The sequence below is a fragment of the Ursus arctos genome, unplaced genomic scaffold (assembly GCF_023065955.2).
Source record: "Ursus arctos isolate Adak ecotype North America unplaced genomic scaffold, UrsArc2.0 scaffold_6, whole genome shotgun sequence".
Taxonomy (NCBI): Eukaryota; Metazoa; Chordata; class Mammalia; order Carnivora; family Ursidae; genus Ursus; species Ursus arctos.
Genome location: NW_026623078.1, coordinates 82,066,733 through 82,081,672, shown reverse-complemented (window position 1 = coordinate 82,081,672; position 14,940 = coordinate 82,066,733). Strand labels below are relative to the sequence as shown.

Here is a 14,940-nt window from a genome sequence, read left to right as displayed (position 1 = left end):
TTTGATGCATCTGGTCCCTGCAGTGGCTCAGGTGAGAACTCAGGGGGCGGTGAGTCTATCTGATACATCTCATGAAAAGCCAAGGAGCGGGTCGCCTTCCTCCTCTGGCACTGGCCCCAGGCTGCAGGGATACTGCCCCTGGTTTTGAGTGATTGCGTTGCTGCAAGCTTAATTTTGTACCCAGCAATTAAGTTAGCCCACCTATGCAGGGATACCCCCGGGTGATGAGGAAGGAACCAGGAGTGGGGGTGGGCTTCAGCCCACTCTTTTGTTTGCTAAAGAGCTGCCCTAATGCCCACAGTGAACGAAACAGAGTCCCCTCCCCAACACCCCCAAAGGGCACTCAATGCCCACCAAGCATTGAGAGGCAGGACATCGCCACCTAGTGGCCAGCCACGCCAGGTAGGGAACCTCCATCAAAGGGGATGGACGGGGAGGGGCGGGGGGTAGGCCTGGAAGCATTTCCGTGATTTAAAAGAACTTGAAAACATAGAGTTCTGTAGTCATGGGGCAATATGCATGTACCTTTATTCCAAGTGAATCCTATAAACATGCATTAAGCACCTACTGTATGCTGGCCACTGTGCTCTCTTTTGGGAATACAATAGAGACACGTTCCCAGGACTAGCAGCCTCAGGAGGAAGGGGCTTGTTCAGAAGATGCCAGTAGGGTCAGGGCTTGACCAGGGGTTGTAAGACGAGAGGCGCCCGGCCCTCCGGGAGGCAGGCCATGAAGGGGTCCAAGTGTGTCAGGTGGCAGGGAAGGCGCAGCCACTCATTTGCAGAGTGAGAATGCACAGAGCAGAAGCACCAGGGCCAAGTGCATGGAGCACAGGAAGCACGTGGTGGGGGCTGGGCTGGAAAGGGGAGTGGGAGTACAGGAAAAGGTCCCCGCTGTGCAGTCTGATCAGGGAAGGAACTTGGTGCACTCTACTTGGACAGGAGGGTTCCAGTGGAGCTCAGCCACGTGCTTTGGTACCAGAGACAGGCTCAACACACGCTGATTATCTCCCTGAAAGCAACTGCCAATTTGCTTTCAAAATTCAGCAAGACTGGGTTTCCTGTCGTAGAAAAGATGCTGTCTGGGTTGCCCCCATACACTGCTAGGAGATCCTAAATTGCTGAATGGTCTTTCCTCCAGCTGTACCTTCCTAGCAAGAAATGCTAAAAATTAGTTATCAGGCATAAATGGACAGCTACCAGTAGGGGTGGTGGGGTTTTGCTTGTTTTGTTTACTTAATTGTGTGAAATTTTTTTTTTGTCAATTGCCTTGCCTGAGCGTTTTTAAAATTATTTTGCTGAAGCCTGAAAACATCTTGTGATGTGGCTCAGCACAATGATCCCGCTGATAAGGATGTTACATGACTTCTCCGTGAATCCTTGCTTGCTGTGTACGTTTGGGCATGTGGGTTTCTTTAGCCTCCGTAGCAGAGGAAACTAAAAGTGTAGAGCGTTCTTATCCCCTGTGATCACAGTGACTTCGTCCCTGGCCAGCCACAGTCCCCTGTGGACAGAACCCTGGAGGGAACTCACAGCTCTGATCGTTTCGAGTAGCCAGGAAGTGCCAGAGCTCGCTAGAGGCAACGCTTTTGAGTGACACCCATATCTCTGTCTAATTTTAGAATCTGTCAGACTTGAATATGCATACGAAATACCTGGCAATCTTGTTAAAATACAGGTTCTGATTCCATCTGGGCCGGGGCAGGAGATTCTGCTCCTCGAACACTTTCCCAGGGGATGTCCGTGCAGCTGGTACGCCCTGCTCTGCCATGCCGTGAGGCTGAGCCCAGAGTCTGACTCTCCTCAGCCTGGCTTCCCTTCCCCAGTGAGCCCCCCCCAAGCTGCACGGCCCGCTGAGCATCCCCAATGCCCAGTGTGCCCTCAAGGCCCCCTCCCCTCGAATGTGGAGGTCCACGGACCCAGAGGGACCTGGCCTTGTTACAGAGGTTTATCTTCTGTAACTGCAAGGCTCTGGGGGTTAGGGAACGTGGTTAGTTCAGCGAATGTATAGAGGTTTTTCTTTACCTTGAGAGCACAGTACAGGTATCGCCTCCTCCAGGAAGCCCCCGTGATCCTTTGACAGCACTCAGTATGTATCTTTCATAGCACATTGTAGGTGTATTATGAGTCTCTAAATAAATGGCTATCACTGAGCCGTCTGTGTCTTCCAGGACTGGCTGTATTTATCTGTGGCTCCCCAGAAATCAGCACACCCCTCGCATATAACAGTCACTTGATAAACGGGGGGGGGGGGGGGCAGGCAGGAGTGAACAAAGGAGCACGGTTAGAGCCCGGATGAGAAGCGTGGCAAGGGTGGCAGAGGCGAGCGGCTGAGCACCTCCAGGCAGCTTCATTTGAAAGAGCATCAGGCCGGTTGTGTCCTGGTTCGTGTGAAGGGCCTCTCCTTGGTCCTGCGTGCGAAGCCCCTCCATGCCTATCATCTGTAATTACACAGGCCCAGGCGTCTGTGAGAGGCAAGGAGTCCTCTTGTGGCCTAATTAGAAGCTTCCTTAACCTTATCTGGAGCCATTTCTGTAATCAACCAGGGGAAAAAAATCGTTCTCCCAAAGACACATTCAACGAGTACCTTTGCTTTTTCTCCTTTTCACTCCAGCGGCTGAGCTCAGAATTCATGCTGTGTTTGCTGGTCCCCCTGCGGGGGTGGTGGGAGAGCTGTGGGGGCCAGAGTAGGCAGCCCAGTAAGGGAAGTCCAGTTACTGAGGCCCAGGGGGCCTCTCACTGATGCAGAGTCACCGGATTTTTCACTAAAGAGTTACCCAATCCCCACAACTCGTCCAGCACCGTGTGGTCACTGGGAATACAGAGAAGCCTATCGCTCAGGGTGCAGGCAGAGGAGGGTTGTAGGAACAGTGTCTGGCCAGCGGTGCATTGAGAGTGATGTGTGCAAGGTCAAGTCAACTTCAAGGACAGGGAGGTTAGACTTACCCTTGGAGCAGAGTAGACATTTCTAAAGTATCATCAGAAGTAAGGAGGACTGCCTTGGCTCTTTATGCTGTGCCCTGGTGGAGAGCAGACATGTCCCAGGTGGTGAAGAGAGGGGGAGGGGAGGCTGGGGGATGAAAGGAGAGGGCCTTCTAAGGGGCCTGGCGCTTGGAAGGAGCTGGGGCGTCCGGGCCACGGCGAGCAGGTGCTGTGGCTGGGGCAGGGCGTGCGCTGGGCAGGAGGGAAGGCACCAGACGTAAGACAGGCCATGGCATCAGGGGTAACATGGTGCCAAGTGCTGAGGCAGGTGTTTGGTGCTCATTAGCAAGGGTAACTGGCAAAGAGGAGGTCCTGGTCCACCCCAAAAACCTCTTTCCTGCCTAGAGGTGTTCCAGGGGCTGGCTGTGTCCCCCACGCTCCTCAACCCATTGCTCAGTTTTCTGCCTCTGAACACCTTTGGCCACAGATTGTGGGGCTGAACCAAGAGTGGACAGGCCCAGGTTGACCCCTGACACCCGACAGAGCCAGGGCAGCAGGTGAGCCTTCCATCAGAAGAACGTAGGGCCATTCTCCCACTTTGGGGCTTTGGAGCTGGTGTATTCATCCAAAGACTGACCTGCCCTCTTGGAAGAAGCAGCTCGGAGATGCCCCACTTGGTTGATGCCCTATATCTGGCAACCAGTCCTTAATCATAAAATACCAATACCCAAGAACTAAAGAACCTTGCTGAGTGCCACGTTCCTCCTTCCTCCTCCTTCTTCCTCTTAGATCAAGGCCTCGTTCAGCCCACCTGCCTTCTCTAGCATCAGCCTTGAGTCCAAGAATAGCAAGACGAATTTGTACTGTTGTAAGCAAGGCTTTGAACTTATTTTTCCTGTTGTGATTACATCCAGTAAGTGGCCATTTGCTTTGCATACCCATTTTACAGATGAAGAAACTGAGGCACCGGGCAGAGAAGGAGAGCAGAGATGGGCTTGAAATGGCTATTGTTGTCTGTCCCTGATGCATCTTCCATGACAGAGCGATCCCCGCTACTCCCAATTGTTAACTCACTTTCCTATCACCTCTGCTCCGTGAGGCTCCCTGCCTGCAGACACCCTCCTTTATTCATCTTTGTATCCCTGTTTATTCAAAACATGCCTGGGACAGGGAAGACGCACCTTGAGGGCTTGTTGAGTAAATGGTGGGGCCTACCCCTCAGTGTCAGGCTTTGACACCTGGCTCCCTGCCTCTCCTTCGAGACCTGATCTCCCCTCTCCCCTCTCCAGAACCTAAGTCTGCCCAGCGAATGGCCTCCCAGTTCTAAACTAAAGCTATCCAAAGTTCTTCTAAAGGCTCTAAGCCCTCTCTAGGCTGCCATCTTCAAGTTGTAGGTAAGGCAACCCAAGATCCCCCCTTCAGCTATTTGGGATGATGGCGGGAAGATGGTGGTAGGGCTGTTGAGCACACACCCTGTGCAGATCTCCTAACTAGTTGGGTGCTCTGAGGTTATAAAGATGTTAGCATCTCTTGGGAAGCGTGTTCAACACCTACTATGGAAAAGTGGTGTGGTGCTGTGGGTCTGTGGTTAGACAGCCGTGTCACTGAATCCCAGCTCCGTGTGGCCTTGGCTGAGCTGCTGAATTCCTCTGATTCTCCTTGCATTTTTCCTGTGAAATGATGCACAGTAACTCTGCTAAGGGGTAATGGTGGGCACGAAATGGGGAGCACACACAAAATGCCTACTGTTCTACCTGCCAAATAGTAGCCTGAAGAAGTAGAAACTGTCACGATTGTAGAGGACTCAGCTCAGAGTATAATGCGGTACAGAGTCCACAGGAAGGAGGGGTTCGCTAACAGCAGGGAAGTCAGCGGAGGTCAGGAGGAAGCCCGCAGTGGCTTCACAGGGAAGAGGTCCTTCACCACCGCCATTTTGCCTCTGCAGATGTTGAACAATCCCGAGAAGATAGCTGAGCAGATAAGTAAGGACCTCGCCTGGCTCACCTCCCACCTGATGGCTCTGTGGACCCAGTTCCTAGACACGGTGACTCTGCACTCCCAGGTGACCTCTTATCTCACCCAGGAGCATCACACCTTGAGGGTAAGGTGTCAAGTGGTGGAAAATCTTTAATCACACACCAGTGGTCCCTTGAGGGAGCTTTCCAGCAGTTAGTTCGTTGGGCAGAACAGGAATTGGGGTTGACTTCCGTCGCTCCGCCGAGAGCTCTCAGTGCCTCTATGAACGGGTTCGGCCTCTGAAACTTTGGCCTCCGCCATGCGTAAAATACCTGCGTGGGCTACCAGAGGACAGCAGGGGGCATGTCCCAAGTGCTCTGCAAGTGTGTTGGAGAGGTGTTTTCAAATGTGCGACACTGTTCTTGGTGTATTTATCTGCCACCAGCGTGGGTGCCTATGGACAGGTCCTAACGCGGAGAGAAGATGTCGGGCTCCTCATTTACAGGGAGAAGACCTAACATCTGGGTCTGCAAAGGGCTTGGTGTATGCATGTCCGTGCCTGGCTTTGCAAATTCTGTTTCCTCTGCATTTACCTACGGTCAAGGTTTTCAAGTGTCTTCTAGTAGAAGAAATAAGACCTACGTAACCAAATTGTAGAAAGCAGTGTAAGAACAGGTTCATGAATATGCATTAAGCTGTGTCCATAAAGCAGCTTGGGGCTAAGAGAGGGCCCCTGTGGAAGTACTGGTTTCAGACCCTCAGCTCGCCTTTGTCAGGTTCCCCTTGGAAAATCAAGGTAATGCCCACCCCGTGAATTAAACTGTTTGCGCGATCTTATTCCTCAGGTCCGGCGCTTTTCTGAGGCCTTCTTTTATATGGAGCACCAAAAGCTCGCAGTCCTGACCTTTCAAGAGAATCTGTAAGTAACCAATCGCATGCCCACGTCACACTGTCAAAGTGGCCACCCAAGACATTCTCGTTCAAAGGCCCTTCCTCTCTCCGTCTCTGACTGTGAAGGAGAGAAATGTGCCCACCTCTGCACACTCGAGCTGCATTTTCTCTGCAGGCAAGAGAGTCAGACAAATTGCCGAGGCGGGAGCTGGCAGGTGGCAGAGAAGGTCAATAGCCAAAGTTTTCTTTTGTTGAATGTTATGGTTCTATAGACAGAATCAAGACTTCCTAGGTCCCTGAAGACATCTGCGCTGAGTCTTCTTTGTGAAATGAATTAGAAGCAGGTGGTGTGGCCACAAGCTATGTCAGAAAAAACACAGAACTCGCTGGAGACTTTGCAGTAGTTTCGAAACACATTTAGCATAAGAATGAAGACGGAACTACCTAATTAGGCGGACTGATGAATTTCTAAGTCTGCCTTCCTCCAAAATTAAAGAAAAAACGGAAACATACTAAAAAAGTCAGAGGGTTAACAAAAAATGAGGTCATTCTCTCGTAGATCTCCCCGGTGGGCAGGAACCGATGGGTCCCTCCAAGACAGGGTGGCCTTTGCTACCCAAGTTCAAGGGGTCCTTTTTGGTTCTGAATGATACACTCACCTCAGAGAACACATGTGGATGGAGTAATGTCCAGTAAGTCCAGCAGGACAAACATTTCAGGCTCATCTGTCACGCAAGACAGACCTGAAGACCTTTCCGCCCTCTGCTTTATAACCTCTCCCTTCTCTCCACACTTCGCCCGGTTGGAAAACGAGGCTGCATTTACAGTTTGCCTCGTGGAATCTGACAGTGAGGGGTGGAAGGACATCTATGGTGAAAATAGCTTGTCTGGAACCAAGTAGTCCTTCACTCACTCACTTCTTCATTCCTTCCGCCCAGCGACTAAAATCAGAAGCGTTAGGGTGACAAACGTGAGCAGAACTGTGAGGGCCGCTGAGCAAGATGCTATAAACCAGGACTGTTGCAGGAACCTTCCTGCGTCCCCACAACAGGCGAACCCTCGGTTGCCGGGCATGCTGTGCCCCCCAGGAGCATGGGCACGTGTGGAGGGACAGACATGTAGGCAGCTCCTCTTCTAGAGAAGTTTCGTGGAGATGCTGACCACCCGAGTACAGAGGATATGGTACTTGGCCGACCTGGGTTCAAAACCCTACTCCTCCATTGGCCTTCAGCAGGTCCTTGAGAAAGTGCTGTTCGGTTGCTGTTTTGTTTTTCTTATCCTCCCCTAGTCTTAGTTTCCCTAAAATGGGCAGGGTAAGAGCTGTGAGGACCCAATGAGACATCCGTGCCCACGGAACACACCGTCCGAGCCACAGACGCTGTTCACAAAATGTGAGGTGATGACTCAGACGTTACACGTTGTCGATGGTGTGCGTAGACACTGCGACACCGCGGGGAACAAATTAAAGATGCTGTCCTTGCGGGGCTCTCGTTCTAGGGCAGAAACAGGCATGACGTAAATTGAATTATCTCAGGTAGTGACAAGTAAAGAAAACCCAATCAAGGTGAGGACACAGGACATGATGAGAAGGGAGATGGCCAGTGTCCTCATAAATGTTGAAGGACGAGCTCTCGGGAAAACGGAAACAACATCTCGGGTCTGTAGAGTTTGCTGATTTCCATTGTGTGAAGCCTCCCCCAGTGGTCGCTTTCCTGCTGCCAGGATGTGATCTCTGGACACGGGGCCGGGGAGAGATGCTCACAGTTGGCTTGTGCAAGCCGGTGGGACTGCCTCCAACTCAACACTGGGTGTGGAAGAAGGACTGCTTTAGCCACAGTGCTGGGAGACAGTCTTCCTGAGGATGGGATATTTGGGTAGAGCCTGGGGTTAGATCCAGCCAGACCTTGATATGAAAGAAGACCAGTCAGAGGGAAAAGCTGGTGTCAAGGCTCCTATAAGGGAACAGGGAGCATGAGGAGTAGCAGGTAGGCAGGTGTAGCTGGAGAATGGAGCGAGCAGGAACGAGAGGGGAGGGAGGCAGGACCAGCGAGGTGGGTAGGGACCAGCCCACGTGGGACCTTATGGACCAGGACAAAGAATTCAGACTTCGTACCACAATAATTACGATTAAGGCCTTTCTTAAAGGCTGGCAAATAGTATGGGGGACAGACCTTATCTCAAACTTACATACATGGTTTGAAATCTTGGTCCTGGAACTTATAAGATTTGTGACACCAGACCAGTTACTGAGCCTCTCTTAGGTTTCTGCTTAGAGGTAAAAAGGAGAGTCCATCCTTCAACAGATATCCACTTTGTGCGGACTATGGGCCTGGCACTCTTGTGGGCATTGAATAGTCAGCAGTGACCAAAACAGACAAATCCCCCCTCTCATGGGGCTTGTATTTTAATGGCGGAAAGCATATGAATGAATACAGTATGCAAGCGCAGTAAGTGCCAGTGAGAAAGCTATCAGTGTGGCGAGAACGGAGGGTGCTTTTCCTTTGAGTTGCCCCCGAAGGGTCCCTGAGAAGACGACATTGGGCCAGAGGTACGGACCGAGCCCTGCAAACACCCAGGAGACCAGAGTATCTGTCTCATAGAGCAGTTGTAGAGGAACGGAGTACTAGTCACTAGTACTACTCACACTATTAACCTGTGAGTTAAGGCCTATACAAGGCTAGAAGCAATATTATTCAGGAAGAAGTAAACTTTTTATTAGGTCATTGAGGATAAGAGGTATGGAACCGAAAGGGGCATTTTATGCCAGATTGAGAAAGTTACTGGAGGAAAGGTACAGAGTGCTATGAACAGAGTTTCATCTCAGATTGAGGCAGCGGGCAGATATGAGGCCGGGCCGGCAAGCGTGGGCCCGCATGGGTGTACCCTCCTGGGAGGTCCGAGCTGGAGAGGGCGGGTGTGCATAGGAGACAGGACCATCCCCCCAAGTCAGCATGGACAAGTGGACAGATAAAGTGGCCCTGGTGACACTCATCTGTCAGGACCCATCCAGTTCAAGCCCCATCTTGTCCAAGCTCAAACTACATTGTTTCTCAAACTGAGGGGGACAGTCATTTAGTATGCTGTGACATCCACATTGTGGGTTTGGGACAGCACTTTTACCTGAAATAGGATAGGATAGGCCAAGATGGAGTAGGGAGTACCAGTAAGACGTATTTCTGAAACTTTTGCTTCAGTGCGTGTTTCCAGGAGCGTGCGATTATACTGGGTCACCCTGTGAAATGGAGACTGCTTCTTGCCATGGGTTGCAGTGTTTGAAAGTGCAATGTTGCAGTGTTTGAAAATGGTTTAGAACGGGCTCGTAGCAAGCATGTGTTTTATTGTTTCTCTCTCCTGCTTTACCGGTGTCTGGCCTGTGCTTTTTTTTTTTTTTTTTTTTTTTTTTTTAAAGATTTTTTATTTATTTATCCGACAGAGATAGAGACAGCCAGCGAGAGAGGGAACACAAGCAGGCGGAGTGGGAGAGGAAGAAGCAGGCTCATAGCAGAGGAGCCTGATGTGGGGCTCGATCCCAGAACGCCGGGATCACGCCCTGAGCCGAAGGCAGGCGCTTAACCGCTGTGCCACCCAGGCGCCCCTGGCCTGTGCTTTTTACACAGTGAGGAGGGGCTCAGTTGAGAGCTTCTTGAATGAATGAATGAATGAATGAATGAATGAATGAATGCAGAAGTGTTGATGGGAAGGAAGACCCGTCCTGGGGATTTAACCCCTATAACAAGGACAACTGATTGATCACTCTGCCTTCTAGGTTTTTCTGTAGTAATAACTATAATGCTAATTTTACGAACTCATTCATTTACAAGATGCTGTGTCTATAGTGTTGAACACAAGAGGCTCTCTCCCTTCCTGGTGCTTTGTCTATGAGATGCCTCGGGTAAGAAGCCCAGCTAAGTGCTCTCCCTGCGTTAGCTCATTGAATGCCCGCGCTAACACTATGAGCTAGGAACTGTCTGTATCCTTACTTCACCGAAGAAGAAACTGGGAACACCTGGGCTCAGAGAGGTTAGTTAACTTGTCTTAGACCACACAGCAAGCATGTGATACACACACAGATCTGCTGGAATCCAGATCGCACACTCCTAGCGTCTTTGCTATGGCTCCACTATAGAGTGGAGAGCCGTTGTCCTAAGGAGCTGAATGTGGATTCCTCAGCATCCAAAATAAAGCATCTGTGTGCTGTTGGCTATACTCCTGGAGTCAGGGAGACGCAGGTGATGAACTGGGCCCCGGATGCGGCAGAGAGCAGGTCTCTCGAACTTGTCTTCCTCCCTTGGAACTTCATGCCCGTTGACTAGCATCTCCCCATTTCCCACCCAGCTCCTGGCCACCACTCCTTTATTTCTTTGACTCTGAATCTGACTATTTTCAATTCCTCCTGTAAGTGGAATCACACAGCATTTGTCCTCGTGAGGCTGACTTCTTTCACTTGCACAGTGTCCCCAAGGCTTGTCCACGTTGTCACATAGGACAAGGTTTCCTGCTTTTTTAAGGCTGAATAATATGCCATCGTCCTGCGTTTTCTTTATCCTTTTTCCGTGCACGGGCACTCAGCTCGTCCATAGCCGGGCTGCTGTGACTAGTGCTGCTTTGCCCGTGGGAGTGCACGGAACTCTTGGGGACCCTGATTTCCATGCTTTGGGATAAGTACCCAGAAGCAGGATTGCCAGATCATATGGCGCTTCTATTTTTAATTTTCTGAAGAAATTCCATACTGTTTGCCGCAGCAGCTGTGACGTTTCACGTCCTCACCAACAGGGTCCGGGGCCTCCAGCGTCCCCACATCCTCTCCAGCGCTTGCTTTTTTGTTGGTGTTAAGAATAGCCATCCTAGGTGCGAGGTGACAGAATTGTGCGTGTGCTGTAGAACTTTTAGTCATTTGTTTAAACACATGCTCACATGTGTTTAAAGTACTCGGTCACATTCCCAAAGTTACAAAGTCAAAAAGCCACCTTCCGGCAGGAGGAAATTGCCTGCATAAGGTAACGCAGACCCACCTCTCCAGGACCTCTCCTGCTGTGTGATGGCCACTTGATTAGTCACCTGATTCATTCATGGCTGTGAGCTCTGTAGGTCCAGAATCAGGTTTCCATCCTGGAGATATACGCCCTTGTCTGGGGACTCGGTCCTCCGCACATGTGTCCGATCAGGGTACTTTTTTAATAAACTAAAAACTGGACCAGAAGTTCTGGGTTCAGATGATAACTAAAAAGTGCAGGATTGATTGCAATAAAATTCCACTTAAATATTCAGAGAAAAGTTCACAATATTAGGAAGTTGCTGCAGGCTTCATGCCTTTGAGGAAGAGAAGAAATGCATTGCTTATCCTTTTTTTTTTTTTTTTTTTAGAGACAGGGAGGGGGGAAGGTAAGGGGGAGGGGGAGAGGGAGAGAGAATCCCAAGCAGACTCCTCACTGACCACAGAGCCCAGCTTGCAGCTAGCCCTCCGCACCTGAGATTATGATCTGAGCCAAAACTAAGAGTTGGACACTTAACTGACTGAGCCACCCAGATGCCCCACATTGCTTTTCCTTTTTGATCATAGGTTAAAATCCAATTGAGAAATAAGAAAGAAATAAAAATTCATATTTCCTATGTGTATTAAAAATACAAGTATAAAATATCCTATATGCATATACATTCAGTATATTTGTTCCCGGGAGTGGAGAATGAGAGAATGTTCCCTGGGCTTGTGTGGAGTTCTGCCGCTATGAGCTGTTCTGTGGGAGCAGGTGACCTTTCTGTATGGCTGAGGATGACATGGGGGCTTCCAGAGGTCAGGCTGCTCTGAAAAAAGCAACAGTCAGGCAGACAGAAGCTGGCTATGTGTGTGTTAATTCTTCTCCCAGAATCACCAGCCCGATAAGGCCCTCTCCTCCCCTGGTGTAAGAGTGACTGAGGGGGCATGGGGAATGATGGAATGTTAATACTCTTCCTTCGTGGGAGGAAACAAACTCACTCCTTTCTGCAAGGACTTGAGAAGGGAATAAACATTTCCTACCATCCCATCTTTTGAATGAGGAGTATCGATGATTTCAAACTCTGAAATCTAACTCCTGCTGGTGGAAGGGTGTTTGGTTCACAGACAAAGAATACGGGGCGTTTTTTATCCTACATGAAGGAACCAAAACTCATGGCTCCTGAGCGAGGGGCACCTATGTGCAAATCCAGGTTGCTGGTGTCCACAGAGTAAGCAATAAGACAGGAAAAATAAGTAGCAATCTGAGATGGTTCTTAATACAAATGCCACAACCTAAGATTCAGACCCTAAGTACTACAGGAGGTTAGAAAAGCAAGAGTAAAGGATACAGAGCTTGAAGTTGTTCTTCCAAAGTACTAATTTAAGATTCCTAGCCATTTAGAAGCTCAGCTCCTGCTCCGCTGGGATGATATTCATAATATCCCACTAAAATAGAACATGACACATGCCCCGATCATACGACTCACGACCTCTAAGCTCAGTGCCCAGACTAGTGGGGCTGGGTAGGTGGCTGGGAGAAAGGAAGAGAGGATGGACAGACAGATGGTGTATTGTCAGAGCCTGCTGGACGTTTTCTGTATGTTTTCTTGGGACCAGGGGATGGGGCAATGATTCTTACCTTTAAAACGCTCTGATACTCACCCAGTGCGTGTGTCCCCAGGATACAGACGCACAGCCAGCTGTCTCTGGACATCCGAAACTCGGAGTACCTCACCACCATGCCCCCGCTGCCCGCGGAGTGCCTGGACATCGATGGCGACTGGAACACCTTGCCAGTTATCTTTGAGGACAGATACGTGGACTGCCCTGCAACAGGTTGGTCTTTGTTCTAGAAAGACTCAAGACTGAGACGTATCGGTGAGTCCCGGTCAGTTGCCCTACTTATGTTCCAACAGCAGTGGAACCAGATCAAGGAAGTAATTTGGCAGCTCACGGAGGAGACGCAAAACCTCCAGCTAAGCTAGTTATTTGAGGTGACCTGTGTCAGTGCAATCGACAAATCAACGTAACAGAAGGGCAGCAATGTAGGGATCCCCTTCCTGACTCCTTCTGGGGTAAAGTCCTACCAAGTGCCTCCGTGTTTTCACCTACGAAATGGGAACCAGATTCTCCCCTTACCATGAGCAGAGGATGGTCACCCTTTCTTACCTTAATGCACAACTCGAATACAAAGTCATTTCTCACTGAACTTCGGTGGCATCCCGTTCGGACTCCTGTGGAGCACTTACTTCATGCCTCGCACCAGGCAAGGTACTGGAGAAAGTGCGTTACGTCCGTGATGGGATTCGTGCCTGAGCAGCTTAGCGTGGGGAGAAAAGACAGCACGCTTGTGCCTATCTGTGTGTTTGTATTCACATCGCGGTCTGTCTTGCTGGGCTGCACAGTGTGGTCAGCTGGAGAGAGCCTGGTGCCCGCGGGGCATTCTGTACACGTTAGTCCTCTGTCCCTCCCACAGCCCCGCTCATGGAAACCCAGAAGCTATCAAAGAGCCAGAAAAGAGCCGGCGGGAAGTGTGACGTGTTTTATCTTTTGAACCTTACTAAAAACAAAACAAAACACCTCATAAGCCCTATTTCACAGAGAGAAACTGAGGCACAGTGAGCAGAAGTCCATATTAAAGAGCACGCAGCTTATGAAAGCCAACGTTCAAAGCAGGTCCCTCCAGCTCCAAGGCCCAAGTCTGCCCTGCCGTCTCTTTGTGCGGCGTTTCAAGCCGTGATGCTGGGATGGCCATCATTTAAATCATGGGCCACTGAAATTGCAGAATTTCCGCAGCAGAGATTTGTAGGATCTTTTGAAAGTCAAGGCGACTTCCAAGGACAGCACAACTTTGTGATGGAGGAGTGCTGCTGGAGTCTCAGCTGTGCCCTGACATCTAGTGTCAACACTGAGTATGACAGCGACAGGGACGAGCACCAGAGATGGCTGCCCACCCAGCTGGTCAAAAAAAGCTTAATACTTTGCACTGAGGCTGCGCGCATGCGTGTGGACATCTTTATTATAGTTATATACTGTAGCTACAGAACACTTGAACAGGTGGGGAAGAAATTTACAATAAGCACCCGAGATCAGACCCTAGGATGTTACTACTAGGCTGCCTTGTGCGTCTTTTTTCCTTTCCATATGAATAGACACCCTAATGGATGCAAATTTCAGTTGTACAACTCGTGCATACAATCGTATTGCATATCTTTACTTTTTATAAATCTTCATATCTGCTCAGCCCATCCATTCTGCCACACCTGCTGGGAAGTCAGCCTTGGGCTTTCACGTTCTTCCCAGCTGGCCCTACTCTGCTGCCCTCCAAGTCAGTGCTCTGGACTTAGACATGGCTGGTGGCCATCTTTCTGGGGCCATCTTCCCCTGCAGGGTCCTCGAAGCCATGTTTTGTCCATCTCTGCTTGTGTTTCAGAAGCAGCATCTCTTTGCAGCTTCTGGAAGGTGCTTGGGACAGGGAACTTGACTGAGTCTGTGCCCCCTGCACAAAGGATCCCATCTTCCCAGAAGGACCTCAAGGCAGTTGCTCTCAGAGGGTTGGCTGTCTCCCCAAGGCTTCTCTCTACAGACCTCTCACCCATCCCTTCCCTTTTCCCAAGACTACTTCCCCACTCAAAACTTTTCTTGACCTTTTTGTTCCTTCACAATGTGCTCTGATGATTCTTTAATCCCAGAGCAAAAGCATCAGCAAATAAAGAACTATTTCCTTTTCCCCCAGGAGTTAGTGACCTTAATGTAATTTGCAATGAGGTCATCAGATTTGCATTCCCTTGTTTTAGCGTAGTGAAGAAAGGGAAAGAAAAGAGTCCCATTTCCATATTAAAATAGTAATATTTATTCATGGTCTGCTACATTACACGGCTAGATAACTATTGTGTGCCAGACCCTTGCAAATTCTGTCTGTATTGTCTGCGATCCCTCCTCCCAGGTACCCCTCACTCCTCTGTCCCAAGGCAATTGAACCTTTTACCGAAGAGCTTTAGCAGTTGGCCCGACTGCCTCAGTTGGAATCTTTGCTCCAGCCGTTAGTGACCATGAAATCGGGCAAAAGGAATTGTAATTTATATTCCATAGACCTCCTGTGAGCAGTGGATGGTTCCATCCACAGAACACGTAGGAATGAACAGCACAAAGGAAGTTATGAATTTATGTCAGCTGATACCAGTCATTAGGACTAAA

At 49.8% G+C, this 14,940-nt stretch overlaps 1 protein-coding gene across 1 annotated transcript in view; it reads left to right on the top strand.

Moving 5' to 3' along the window:
- FAM135B (family with sequence similarity 135 member B) overlaps positions 1 to 14,940 on the top strand; it is a 177,864-nt gene that overhangs the window by 143,378 nt on the left and 19,546 nt on the right. Inside the window, exons 9-11 of the mRNA XM_026495372.3 lie at positions 4,867 to 5,022; positions 5,723 to 5,796; positions 12,425 to 12,579. Coding sequence (XP_026351157.2) covers positions 4,867 to 5,022; positions 5,723 to 5,796; positions 12,425 to 12,579 — 385 coding nt within the window. The remainder of the gene's footprint in view (positions 1 to 4,866; positions 5,023 to 5,722; positions 5,797 to 12,424; positions 12,580 to 14,940) is intronic.